The sequence below is a fragment of the Ranitomeya variabilis genome, chromosome 1, assembly GCF_051348905.1.
Source record: "Ranitomeya variabilis isolate aRanVar5 chromosome 1, aRanVar5.hap1, whole genome shotgun sequence".
Taxonomy (NCBI): domain Eukaryota; kingdom Metazoa; phylum Chordata; class Amphibia; order Anura; family Dendrobatidae; genus Ranitomeya; species Ranitomeya variabilis.
In genome coordinates, this window is record NC_135232.1 from 619,347,205 (window position 1) to 619,361,320 (window position 14,116).

At 46.7% G+C, this 14,116-nt stretch overlaps 1 protein-coding gene across 1 annotated transcript in view; it reads left to right on the plus strand.

The window, feature by feature from the left end:
- ZFYVE19 (zinc finger FYVE-type containing 19) overlaps window positions 1-14,116 on the plus strand; it is a 44,005-nt gene that overhangs the window by 26,129 nt on the left and 3,760 nt on the right. Inside the window, exons 8-9 of the mRNA XM_077260763.1 lie at window positions 10,203-10,279; window positions 10,761-10,880. Of these exons, the coding sequence (XP_077116878.1) occupies window positions 10,203-10,279; window positions 10,761-10,880 (197 nt within the window). The remainder of the gene's footprint in view (window positions 1-10,202; window positions 10,280-10,760; window positions 10,881-14,116) is intronic.

Here is a 14,116-nt window from a genome sequence, read left to right on the forward strand (position 1 = left end):
ATTAGAAATGTAGTATAGTCCTTCTGATTTGCTATAGCTCTTTCCTCATGTGCAGGCATTGCAGGGTCTTGGGTATCCAATAGCAACTAGCTAACTGTCATTTTATCAGTGGACGTAGCCATGGATACCTAAGATCCTGCAATGCATGCACATGAGGAAAGAGACATAGCAAATCAGAAGAACTATACTACATTTCTAATTGGAGGTATTTGCTAATATTATTACACTTACTACATATTGGGTTAGGATTTTGGAGATCGGAATACCCCTGTAATGTTACAACTTTTCGTTTATTCGGCCCGATTCAACAAACTCGAGTAAGATGAACCAAATTCATAAAGAGGTATAGGTCTCTAATAGGGTTATTCGCATCTTCATAAATAGGAAATGTTGGATACAGCTTCTGAATGCAAACATTTTACTGTTTAAGCTTTTCAGCTGTTTTTCAGATATTAACTGTTCTTTTGTTTACAGCTCTGTTGCTTTGGAGACTGACCACTGATGGTAGACAGCAGAACATTCGCAGTGTTTACAAGCTTTTTTTTTTTTCTATTGAGCTTGTAAGTACTGTTGTGAAGGTGTCCAGGTTTACTGTAGCACACCACAACCTCCTAATACGGGTGTGCTTCAGCACAGTTCCTACAAGCTAGACAGCAGCAGTGGTCGGTCTCCTATGCAACAAGCTGTAAACAAAAGAAAAATGTTAACCCCTTTACGACCTTGGACATATAGGTAAGTCCAAGGTCTTCTCCCTCCCTTATAAGCGGGCAGCAGCACATGATCTGATGAGCTATCTTGTGTCTCTAACAGGATAGAATTGTGATCCACCCGCGGCTGTTAGCATGTTAAATGGCGCTGTCAATCTCTCACAGCAGCATATAACTGGCGTTCACCAGAAGCGTGTTTATAAGACCTGTCCATCAGCACCTGTGTCACAAGATGGCGGCACGCCGATGGGTTGTCTTGGCAATCTGACTAAAGTAAACTAATCAGATCGATAAATTGCATAATAAGAAAAAAAGAATCAAATGCCAGAATTAAATTTTTTTATTTTTTTTTGCCACAACATTGCAATAAAAGGGGTGAACAAAGTATGTTATCTACCCCAAAATGGTATTGATAAAACATCAGATCGGCATGCAAAAGATAGTCTGTCACCCAGCCCCAGATCCCGAAGAATGGAGATGCTGTGGGTTTCGGAAAACTGCGTCCTTTTTTTTTTTTTTTTCTTACAAAGTTTAGATATATTTTTTTTAACACTTAAAGAATAAAAAGCCTATACATGTTTTGGTATCTGCAAATTCACACTGACCTGGAGAATCATAATGGCAGGTCAGTTTTAGCATTTGCTGAACATGGCAAAAAAAAAAAACAATTGTGGGGTTGCACTTTTTTTTGCATTTTCACTGCACTTGGATTTTTTTTTCCATTTTGGAGGAAAAAATATATGGTAAAATTGATGGTGTGATTCAAAAGTACAAAATAAGCAAAAAATATAAGCCCTGACATGGCCATATTGATTTGAAGAATAAAGAGTTATAGCTCTGGGAAGCCATGTGGTTTTTCTCAAAATTGTTTTTCTTTTGCCACTTTCACTTCAGTTTTAAATGGCTACACCCACAAGTTCACCCATATTTTTCAGACCATATAACGCATCTCACTATAAGACACACCCCAGCTATAGATGGCACAAAATAGAAAAAAACATATGTCCTACTGGCCGTGTAAAGTGGAGGGGTCAATATAGCTAGTTTTAATGTAGTGGGGAAGAATACATCTATTGTTAGGGTTTCTCTGACTAGTGTGGATTAAACACATAGACCTTTACATTATGCACATTATATACACTCTTCAGCACACCTATATATGTATAACACTGCTGTGTGTACAGTACATATATACCCAGCTCTGTTGTGTATATACACACGCGTCTGTGCTACATGCACACAGCTTTGCTACATGTGCACACACATACACAAAACACTAGTGCATTGACAATACACTGATGAGCAAAAGGGTAACAATGTTTTGAACTTGTGACTTTCAGGCTCCATATCTCACCATCCACTGCTTCTTCATACATTAGACTGCCATCATTATATAGACAATCTTGGCTATCTCATACATACATTTGACTTGCAACTATTAAGCATATGATTAGTTATGCAGATTCCTGGCATATCACTGTATTGTTACTGTTTTGCTCCTGGTGTTGTAAAATCGCTCAGTGTGTTATTAGGTTGATTCCCAAGCGCAAGGTCACTGGTTCGAATCGAGACGCATCCATGAAGAAGATTTCCCAAGAAAAGAGAAATAACATCATCCAGCACATCGATAGCGGTCTCTCGGCCAAGAAAATTGCCAAACAGCATCATGTGAGTACCATGACAGTTGGGAGAATACGAAATGAAGTCCGTCCATCCTTTCAGAAGCCAAGAAGTGGACTTCCAGGCAAAATATTGACGTCAACAAGTTGGCTCATCACAAGGCCTATCAGTTCTTGCACGACAAACACGGCAGTGGAGTTGGCTTGTATGCTTCATAATAGTGAGATCACAGATGTCCATGCAAACACCATGCGACACACAAGGCTGGAATGGTGGCTCGAAAAAAAAGGTGAAGAAGCCTCAACTTCAATAGTGAAACGTGGACAGTAAAAGATTGAAAGCGGGTGACTTGAAGTGATGAAACGAATGTCAATAGACTAGGCTCTGATGGGTGCAAATGGGTCTGGAAGAAAACAACTGAAAAAGGGGCTAACGGATTAAGAAATTGAAGGAACTGTCAATGCCAGGGAAGGTAGCTTGATGATATGGGGTTGTTTCACAGCCAAAGACATTGGCTACTTGACCAGGATCAATGGTGGTCTCAGTGCTGAGCTATATGTGAGTATCCTAGAAGTCGAGTTACTTCATACACTCGACTACGATGGGTATGAAAAGGACGGCATAGGAGGACAATGACCAGAAGCATAAGTTGAGATTGGAGAAGAAATGGTTCAATGACAATGAAGTAGAGGTGCTGGATGGGCCCCCACAGTCCCCAGTCCGCAACCCATTCAAACACTTGTGGGTATATTTGAAGAAAAAACTGAATACATATCCTTAATACACATACATAATGAGTCGACCATCATGCACCAACTTTGGGAACGTGTAGAAGAGACCTGGGATCAGATTTAGGTTGAGACTTGCTTGAATCTGATCTAGAGCATGCCCAGAAGGATTCAGGTAATGTTGACAATCAAAGGTGGATTTACAAAGTACTGACAAAATAAACATAAAAATGTAGATTATTATTATTTTTTTTTTTTTAGGAGCAAGTTGGTAACAATGCAGTGACCTGACAAGGATCTGCTTAACTAATCATATGCAAAATAGCTGCAAGTCAAATTTATGTATGAGATGACCAAGATGATTGTCTATAAAATGATGCTAGTCTCTTGTTCGAAGCCATAATGGATGATAAGATATGAAGCCTGAAAGTCAAAAGTTCAAAATATTGTTACCCTTTTGCTTGTCAATGTACACACACACACACACACACACACACACACACACACACACACACACACACACACACACACACACAGTTTATATACACACAGCTCTGCTATATACACACGCCTCAAAATCTCAGCTACATGAACAAGCACGTAGCTCTGCAGTGTACACAAATACACAACACTGCTGCACAGTACATTTACACTCAGTTCTGCTGTATTTTCAAACAGCTTTGCCATGTACACACACAGCTTTGCTACATGCACACAACTCTCCTACATTTGCACACACCTAATACCATATTTTTCTATCCCCTCATTGGGTCACACAGGAACCATGGGGTGTATGCTGCTGCCACTAGGAGGCTGACACTATGCACAAAAAAAGTTAGCTCCTCCTCTGCAGTGTACACCCCACCGACTGGCATTCTGAACCTCAGTTTAGCTTAGTGTCAGTAGGAGGTGGATACAGGTCTTTCATTAGACCCGTATCTACCTCAATGTGCGTCGTTCCCTTTCAGGTTTCCGGAGGGATAAAGTGTGAATAGTCACAACTGTAATCCCACAATGCGGACTATGAGTGACATGTACTGCCACCCCGTATCCTCATAGATCCGACAGCAGGACCAAGACTCCCAGCACACAAGCGTGCTTTGAAGACCGGTCCTAGCTCCGTCTCCCACCCACTCGGCCACCAGAGCCTGTCGGTTCCGGAGACAAGGACATCCATCAGCAGCTCCCCGGACGTCTGATACCTTTTCTGGATTGAGGTACCTCTCTCTCTCTTTTCAGGACTTCCTGAGAGCGAGACATCCATACTAGTTGTCGGGGTGGGATATGTAGATGAGTATTTCAATGCCTCCCACTCCGCCCCCTTTCTCTGCCTCGAGCGGGTTTTTCTCCTGCCTGACTAGCGCCTCCTTTGCGAGCTCCGCCCACCGGCGCCATCTTTCTGCTCCTCAGACTGGGCAGTTAGCTCCGCCCACTCCTCCACAGGCCGCAGGAAATACAGTTTGCGGCGCCAAACAGGCTATCTCCACCCCTTCAACAAGCACGCTAATATCTGGCGTTCATTTCCTCCCTGAGGTCGCCATCTTTCACCATTGGATCCGGGCGACTTCAGGCCCTGCCTTCCTGTCTAGGGGGCTATCTGCCCTGGCGAAGCGTCCACCGAGACTTGCAGCCTCTTCTACCTGGACACCTCTACATCTGCCATGAGTAGCTCTGCACTGCAGACTGATGCCCTCCTCTGCTCCCCTGTCCCCTAACCTTCTGGCATTTCTTAAGGGCCTGTTTCATCATGTCTAATTCTAAGGGAGGTCGCTCTAGTCCTCCTACTTCTTCCTCCACTTCCTCTGCCTTAGTCAAACACTTTGTGTGTTCGTCTTGTAACTGCAAGCTTCCCTCAGGTCAGTCCTCTCCCCTCTGTCAGGCCTGCAGCGACCCCATTATGCCCACCGTCCAGGATCCCCCTGCTGCTCCGCTTGAGAGTGAAGCCCTGTCACAATCGTTAGCGGATCTAACACGGGTGTCTCAGACCCTTGTGTCCGTTGCTCGATCGGTTACCCCTGCCGACCTCTGCAGTAGCCAGCGGGTCGCAGGAAGCTCCATTCGAGCCTCCCACAATAGGCCGCAAAAGATTTAGACAGGAACGTCGGTCTGAGTCTTCTTCCCGTTCCATCTCGCCCCACGGCCCTTCTCTGCGATCGGCTTTTCCCCCGGTCCTCCTCTGGAGTTTGGCGAGGCGTTTTCAGATGCGCCTTCAGAGGATAATTTGGAGCTGGATTCTAACCAAATCGCTAGCATGAGGGATATGGTTCAGAGTCTCATTAGAGCGATCAATCAGACCTGTGACATCAAAGATTCCTCTACAGAACCCACAGATCAGGCGGTTTCGTTTAGACGGTCTAAACCACCTCCCAAGGCTTTCGCTCCTGATCCTGGATTCGATGAGCTTCTGTCTAGAGAAAGAGAGAATCTGACCAGACGCTTTCAAAGAGAAAAGTGCCTTGGCGTCTATATCCCTTTCCTCCAGATCTCATCGCCAACTGGACTTCTTCTCCCTGTGTGGATCTGCCAGTTTCTAGACTTTCCACCAACACAGTCCTCCCGCTGTCTGGAGGGGGCGTCTCTGAAAGATTCCAACGACAGGATCATTGAATCCTTCGCGAAGTCTGCTTTCAAAGCAGCCGCGTCTGCCCTATGCCTGGCCTTTGCTTCCACCTGGGTTTCGAAGTCTGTATCTGAATGGGCCAAACAACTCCGTCAGGGCATTGAGGCTGGAGCCCCACCAGAACAGCTGGCGGAACTCGCCACCCAGATTTCTCACGCTGGGGAATATTTGGTTTCCGCTTCCCTGGATGCCGCTTCTTGTGCTGCTCATGCATCCAGTAATGTTGCCATCCATCGCACTGTTTGGCTCAAGGCCTGGCATGCAGATCTGTCATCAAAAAAAGTCCCTTACCAGCCTGCCTTTTCAAGGATCACGTCTCTTCGGTTCCAAGCTGGACCAAATTATTAAGGATGCCACCGGGGGCACAAGTTCCCTTCTCCCCCAGTCCAAACCTCGCTGACCTCCCCCCTAGGCGGCAATTTCGGTTTTTCAGCCCTTTCGTCGTTTCGCGGCGTCAGATTTTTTTTTTCCAACAGCAGAGGCCACAGTCACGTCAAGAGAAGAAGGTATCCTTCAGACCCACTCCTTCTTGGTGTTCCCGCTACTCCCAAGGTAGATCCTCCAGGTCTAGGACTGGAAGATCCACCTCGGAATGACTCATTACTAGACCCCAGCCTACTTCCCAGGCTGGGCGGCCATCTTCTCTTCTTCAGGGACGTCTGGATCTCCTCAGAGGACGCATGGGTCAGGGGAGTTGTATCCTCAGGATACATAGAGTTCATTTCACGGCCCCGGGATCGTTTCTTCAAATCCCGACCTCCAAGAGACCCCGCTCTAGTCCCGGGTTCCATTGCAGCCATCGCTTCCCTCCTCAAATCCGGGGTAATCGTTCCCGTCCCAGAAGAAGAACAATTCACAGGTTTTTATTTGAATCTTTTTGTGGTACCGAAAAAAGACGGCAAGGTTCGCCCCATTCTGGATCTGAAATTGCTGAACAAGAGGGTTCGTCTGAGACACTTCAGGATGGAATCCCTTCGTTCAGTAATTGCTTCCATGGAGGCTCAGGAATTTCTGTGCTCCATAGACATCCAGGACGCCTACCTCCATGTTCCGATATTCCCAGGACATCACAGATTCCTGCGTTTTGCAGTACATCAGGAGCATTTTCAGTTTGTCGCCCTGCCGTTCGGTCTCGCAACCGCTCCCAGGGTTTTCACAAAGATCATGGCAGCGCTGATAGCCATCTTGAAGGTCAGGGGCCTGGTACTTTTTCCATACCTCGAACGACATCCTCATCAAGGCTCCGTCCTTTTCTCAGGCTCACAAAAGTCTGTCCATCGTCCTCGACACTCTAGCCCGTTTCGGGTGGCTTGTCAACAGGAAGAAGTCCTGCCTTGTTCCTTCTCAGCGCCTCGTATTTCTGGGCATGCTATTCAACACTCGTCAGACCAGAGTCTTTCTTCCCGAAGACAAGAGATCCATCCTTCGTCGGGAAGTTCGCTTGCTCCAGGGTACTCTGCTCCCCTCCTTCCAATCGGCCATGAAGGTTCTGGGGAGGATGGTTGCAACATTGGAAGCGATTCCCTTCACCCAATTTCACTCAAGACCTCTTCAGTAGACTATTCTCTCACAGTGGGACAGGTCTGTATTCTCCCTGGATCGCCCGATTCGGCTTTCGTCCCGGGTCAAACGGTCCCTCAATTGGTGGCTGACGTCACCTCTCATCTCCCAGGGCAGGTCCTTCCTTCCAGTTTACTGGCAGGTGGTGACGACGGACGCCAGCCTTCCCAGCTGAGGTGCGGTGTTTCATCACCTGACTGTTCAGGGTCGGCGCAGGAGTCATCTCTGCCGATCAATGTCCTCAAGATTCAGGCCATCTTTCTGTCCCTTCTTCACTGGGAAATGATTCTCAGGGGTCTGCCAATTAGAATCCAGATGGACAATGCTACAGCAGTGGCATATGTCAACCACTAGGGGGGGAACTCGGAGTTCTCTGGCCTTGGCCGAGGTATCCAAGATCCTCCTTTGGGCAGAGGCAACTGTTCCGGTGATATCCGCAGTGCATATCCCCGGCGTGGACAATTGGGCCACCGACTTCCTCAGCCGCGAAGGCCTCGCAGCAGGGGAATGGTCCTTGCATCAGGAGGTCTTCCATCAGATTTGTCTTCGATGGGGGACTCTGGATGTGGACCTCACGGCGTCCCGAGTGAACAGGAAGGTCCCTCGGTTCGTTTCCAGGTCCCGCGATCCTTTCGCAGTGGGCATCGATGCTCTGGCCATTCCTTGGTCGTAGTTCGTGCTCCCCTATCTGTTTCCACCCCTGCCCTTGCTTCCCAAGCTGTTGAAAAAGATCAAGGCGGAAGGGGTGCCGGTCGTTCTGATCGCACCGGATTGGCCCAGGAGATCTTGGTTTGCGGACATCGTCAATCTTCTCGCGGACGACCCTTGGCGGCTTCGAGACAGACCCGATCTGCTGTTTCAGGGTCCGATCCGCCACCCGAATTCTCGGTCACTCAGTTTGACGGCGTGGCTATTGAGACCGCAGTTCTAAGAGCGTCCGGCCTTTCAGATCGGGTGATTCAGACTATGATTCAGGCTAGGAAGCCTTCGTCTTCCAGGATCTACTATCGTACCTGGAAGGCTTACTTCCGTTGGTGCGAGTCCAACCATGTCCCGCCTATGTCCTTTTCTCTTCCCTCTAGGTTTCCCTGTCATTTTTTTGTGGAAGGTGGCCTTTCTTGTGGCCATCACCTCTATCCGGCGTGTTTCAGAATTGGCAGCCCTGTCTTGTCGACCTCCTTTCCTGGTTATCCACCAGGACAAGGTGGTCCTGAGGCCTCCGCCTTCTTTGCTTCCAAAGGTGGTATCCAACTTCCACATCAACGAAGACATCGTCCTACCGTCCCTTTGTCCAGCTCCGACTCATCCTCTGGAGTGTTCTTTGAACAAGCTAGACCTTGTCAGGGCGATGAGGATCTACCTGGCTAGAACAGCCTCTTTTTGGAAGACGGATTTGCTTTTTTTCATTCCTGATGGCACGCGTAGAGGCCTGCCGGCTTCCAAGGCGACTATTGCTCGCTGGATCAGATCGGCAATTTTGGAGGCTTACCGGGTCAAGAGCAGAGTGCCCCCTCCTGGGATTAAGGCTCACTCTACCTGGGCAGTCGGCACCTCCTGGGCGGTGCACCACAGGGCTTCCGCCCTACAGCTTTGCAAAGTGGCAACCTGGTCTTCCATCCACATGTTCGCCGAATTTTACAAGGTCCATACCTACACTTCTGCGGACGCCAGCGTAGGCAGAAGGATCTTGCAGGTGGCAGTGGAGAGTCCTCTGACCTGATGGAAGTCTGTTATTCCCTCCCAGGGACTGCTTTGGGATGTCCCATGGTTACTGTGTCCCCCAATGAAGCGATAGAGAAAACAGGATTTTTGGTTGCTTACCGTAAAATCTGTTTCTCAGAGCCTTCATTGGGGGACACAGCACCCTCCCATATTACTCAGTTTTCTGTTGTTTCTGTGTTCTACGACTGTTTTAATGCTTACAGTTTTTATATTTGTGGTTATGTTCTTTCAACCTTAACGTTTTTCTCCTACTGCTTTCTCACTAAGGCTACTTTCACACTGGGATTCATTAGTGTTGACATACTTGGCAATTTATAGCCCTTTTAGTTTTTTACAGCACTTTATATTTTGGTGCTTAGGGTTGGTGCAATACAATATATTTTTTTAAATTGTGCAATATTAGGTTGTTGGTGTTATTACAAATTTTGCACTTTTTATAGCACTATTGCAATTGCACTGAATATTTATATATATTCTAATTTTGCACATAAAAATATTTTTTGCATAATTTTGCACTATATATTAAAATTGTTTATTTTCTGCAAGGGAGAAATAGTGCTGGTATATGTCATAGATGTGTGGTGGTTAAATATATATTTGGTTGGTGTCCTATTATACCATTATATTGTGCTCATTTTTATCAGCTATATTTTGTTTATATTATTTTTTTATGTTATTATACTTTCAATAAAAATTTTAACACGTTGTCTTTAGTTGCACTTTTTATTTGGGATGATTTATGTATCTATTCGTGCATGACATAACAATTTTACATACAAGTGGTTACGTATCGGTTTTACTTTCACACTAGCGTTGTGCACTGCACGTCGCAATGCGTCTTTGTGGATAAAAAACGCATCCTGCAAAGTTGCCCGCAGGATGCATTTTTTCTCCATAGACTTTTATTTGTGACGCAGTGCCACACGTCGCAACCATCGTGCGATGGTTGCGTCGTGTTTTGGCTTACCGCCGCCACCACCAAAAAACGTTACATGTAACTTTTTTTGTGTGTCGAGACCGCCATTTTTCAACCGTGCATGCGCGGCCAAAACTCCGCCCCCTCCTCCCCAGACCTTGCAATGGGGCAGCGGAAGCGTCGTAAGACCTAGGTTCAGAATGCCTCACTCCTCATATCCATGATTAGAAATAGCGATGTATCTGACAGCAATAATGTCTTAGCGAAGGAGCTTTACTTTCATAGACTGTATAAAAGTTAAATTTTGTACTATTTTTCACCATTTTCAGTTACCTTGGACAACATCAAGCTACCAGACAGCGATGAAGAAACAGAAGAGGAGGCTGTACAGAAAATCCTAAAGCAGGTCAGACTGGGTTTATATTCTGCTTTCTCTCCCGCTGCCATTAAGTGTGTGATATGCCATAGTTGTCAGTTTCATCCGTTTTTTACGTTGCTGCTGCATCGCAGCTTAATTCAAGTGAAGAGGGTCAACAAAAGTCATAAGAAAATTCCACTTCTTGCAACTGCGGATGCAATCTGACACCATTTACCTGCTGAGATGCAGTAGCAACATAGATCAATTTTATTTCTACGCTATCTGTGTCGCAGCCAAAATCCCTGTGTGGCCCACCCACATTTGCTGTATTGGATGTTTTCGTATGAGGGGCGTTTACAAATCCACTTTTCTAATACCTTAGGTTGTGCTGGACATCGATTACATGACATATACTTGTACAGTATTTCTATTATTTATGTAAGATCTGTTATTTTAACTTTAGATTTGTTTTTCGATTCGATAGATGTTCTGATTTCCATATAATATGACTTTATGTTGCTCCGTGCAGCTCTCAGAAGAGGTCTTTCTGGATGAAGCAAGTGGCTATAATGACCTCTCTAATCAACACAGATCTGTCGGTGACCGCAAAGAAGTAAAACTAGGAAATAGACTGCCTTCAACACAAACTGTAAGTTCGAGATCTATTTTATCAGATATTGTAAAAAAGTCCACAGATTACAGATTTCTCTTGTTTAGGCCACGTTCAGACATGATTATGATACAGATAGCTGCATAGAACCCATTTGAGCCAAGGGATGTCCAGTTCTGTAAGATTCCAGGGATACACGGGTCCAATTTACCCTTTTGTTTGCCTATTTGTGCCCTGTGTGTTTGCTCCCGCCCTAACAAAGACAGTACCCATGTTGGCTCTAATAGTAACCCCAGAAAAAGATCCCTCCCAATGTGTTACTTTCTCAATAGTGAGAGGTCATCAGAGGGCTTCAAAATAAATTTCCTCCATTTCAATAGAGTGCCAAGTGACAAAAATATGTCCTCAACAGCCGTGTCCTACCGTGGTAGGGATGGAAGTGTCCCGCAGTGGTAGGGATGGAAGGGTCCCGCAGTGGTAGGGATGGAAGTGTCCTGCAGTGGTAGGGACGGAAGGGTCCCGCAGTGGTAAGGAAGGAAGGGTCCCGCAGTGGTAGGGAAGGAAGTGTCCCGCAGTGGTAGGGACGGAAGGGTCCCGCAGTGGTAGGGACGGAAGGGTCCCGCAGTGGTAGGGACGGAAGGGTCCCGCAGTGGTAGGGACGGAAGGGTCCCGCAGTGGTAGGGACGGAAAGGTCCCGCAGTGGTAGGGACGGAAGGGTCCCGCAGTGGTAGGGACGGAAGGGTCCCGCAGTGGTAGGGACGGAAGGGTCCCGCAGTGGTAGGGACGGAAGGGTCCCGCAGTGGTAGGGACGGAAGGGTCCCGCAGTGGTAGGGACGGAAGGGTCCCGCAGTGGTAGGGACGGAAGGGTCCCGCAGTGGTAGGGACGGAAGGGTCCCGCAGTGGTAGGGACGGAAGGGTCCCGCAGTGGTAGGGACGGAAGGGTCCCGCAGTGGTAGGTATCTCTTGAGTGAAGCATCCAAAATGTAGTTGCTCATTTAATCCTTTGGGATTGGTGGTCTGTAATACAAATATCTCACACTGACTTCCTGCTCTGCAGTCATTGGCTACAGATCCACCACACTGACTTCCTCATCTATTGATTAACTAGTCTGGTGCAATGTCATCAATATGATGTCTGTCCATTCCAGCTACTCCAAAGTAGAGCTGGGGATGCAGGTAGGAAGTGGGCAGTGGTGCTCCAGTCTAGCAGCCATGGACTGCTGACCTGTGCAGTAGATAAGGATCTTGCAAATTTCATCTCTACTAGTAACTAAAATCTATATAAATTGATGAAATAAAGTGTACTGAGGCCGAGAATTTTGTTGCCTCTCGCTAGAGATGGGTGAACCCGAACAGTAAAGTTCGGTGTCCATACCAAACACCTACTGTTCGGGTACGGACACCGAACACAGACTTCATCAGGAAGTACGTGTTTCTGTTCGGGTTTGGCTGCCCGAACATCAGGTGTTTGTCATGCTGTCATGTACATAACAGCGCAGCAAACGCCGCTTCTGATCGGCGGTGAAATCATCCCCGCCCGTCAGAAAGCCGCGGTTCCCACGCTGTCAAGACAGCGTGAGCGCTCAGCTGTAATAGGAGGTATAAAGTTCACCTCTCGTCACTGTTGTCAGCGGATGGGACTACAGCTCCCATCATCCGACACCTGCTGCCGCTAATAACAGCGAGAGCAGGAGCGGCTATTGGGTGTATTCATTAACCAGCTTCAGCACTGTAAATAAATAACGAAAAAAAAAATAAATGTTGTGGGTTCCCCTGTATTTTTTTTTATAACCAGCCAGGCAAAACTCACAGCTGGGGGCTGCAACCTTCAGCTGTCAGCTTCAACAAGGCTGGTTATCAAGAATAGAGGGGTCCCCATGCCATATTTTTTAATTATTTAAAGAAATAATTAAACAGCCTGGGGTTCCCCCCCATTTTTGACAACCAGCCTTGCTTAAGGTGACAGATGGGGCTGGTATTCTCAGGCTGGTAAGGGGCCATGGATATTGGCCCCCCAGCCTAAAAATAGCAGCCTACAGCTGCCCAGAAAAGGCACATCTATTAGATATGCCAGTTCTGGCGCTTTGCCCGACTGTTCCCACTTACCCTGTAGCGGTGGCAAGTGGGGTTAATATTTGTGGGGTTGCAGTCACCATTGTATTGTCCGGTGACATCAAGCCCACAGTTTAGTAATGGAGGTGTCTATAAGGTACCTATCCATTCAAAATTCTATAGTTACATGGTAAATAAAGACACAGCAAGAATAAAGTCCTTTATTATAAATAAAACAAAACACAATTTTACTTTTTTATGTAAAAATAACAAACATAGTTATACTCACCTAACGCCTATTCCACTGAAGCCCTCGTCTTCTATAAGAAAGTAAAAATAAAAACAACAATATCCCTCACCTGTCGGTCCCCACCTGCCACCACTACAGGGCAAGGCTGGGGGGGTGGGGCCACGGCCCCTTACCAGCCTGAGAATACCATCCCCCAGCTGCACACTTTAGCAAAGCTGGTTGTCAAAAATGGGGGGACCCCACGCCGTTTTTTTTATTTTTTTTTTTAAATTATTTAAATAATTAAAAAGTACGGCATGGGGACCCCTCGGTTCTTGATAACCAGGCTTGCTGACAGCTGAGGTTTGCAGCCCCCAGCTGTGAGTTTTGTCTGTCTGGTTATCGAAAATACAGGGAAACCCACGCTTGTTTTTTTTTTTGTTTTATTATTTATTTGCAGCGCAGGAGCCAGCTAATGAATACTCCCATCTGCTGCTCCTGCTCGCTGTTATTAGCAGCAGCAGGCGTTGGATGATGGGAGCTGTAGTCCCATTCGCTGACACCAGTGACTGGAGGTAAACTTTATACCTCCGATCACAGCTGAGCGCTTATGTTGTCTTTTGACAGAGTGGGAACCGCGGCTCTGTGACCGGTGGGGATGATTTCACCGCCGATCAGAAGTGGTGTTTGTCACGCTGTCATGCACATGTGTGGCAAACACGATGTTCGGGCCCCCATTCAAGTGAATGAGGTCCGGGTCTGGGTACTGTTCTGGTACCTGAACCCAAACTTTTTGTAACTGTTCAGCCGGACCCGAACATCCAGGTGTCCTCCCATCTTTACTCACTGCTTTTACAGTAAAGAATCCTCCTTCTGCTGATGCTGAAGAAACCTTCTTTCCTTTACATGCAGTGGACAACCCTTGTCATAGTTACTGGCCTAGGCATGGCGAGATCAAGAGCTTTCTATACTGACCTTTGTGCAAATATATCAA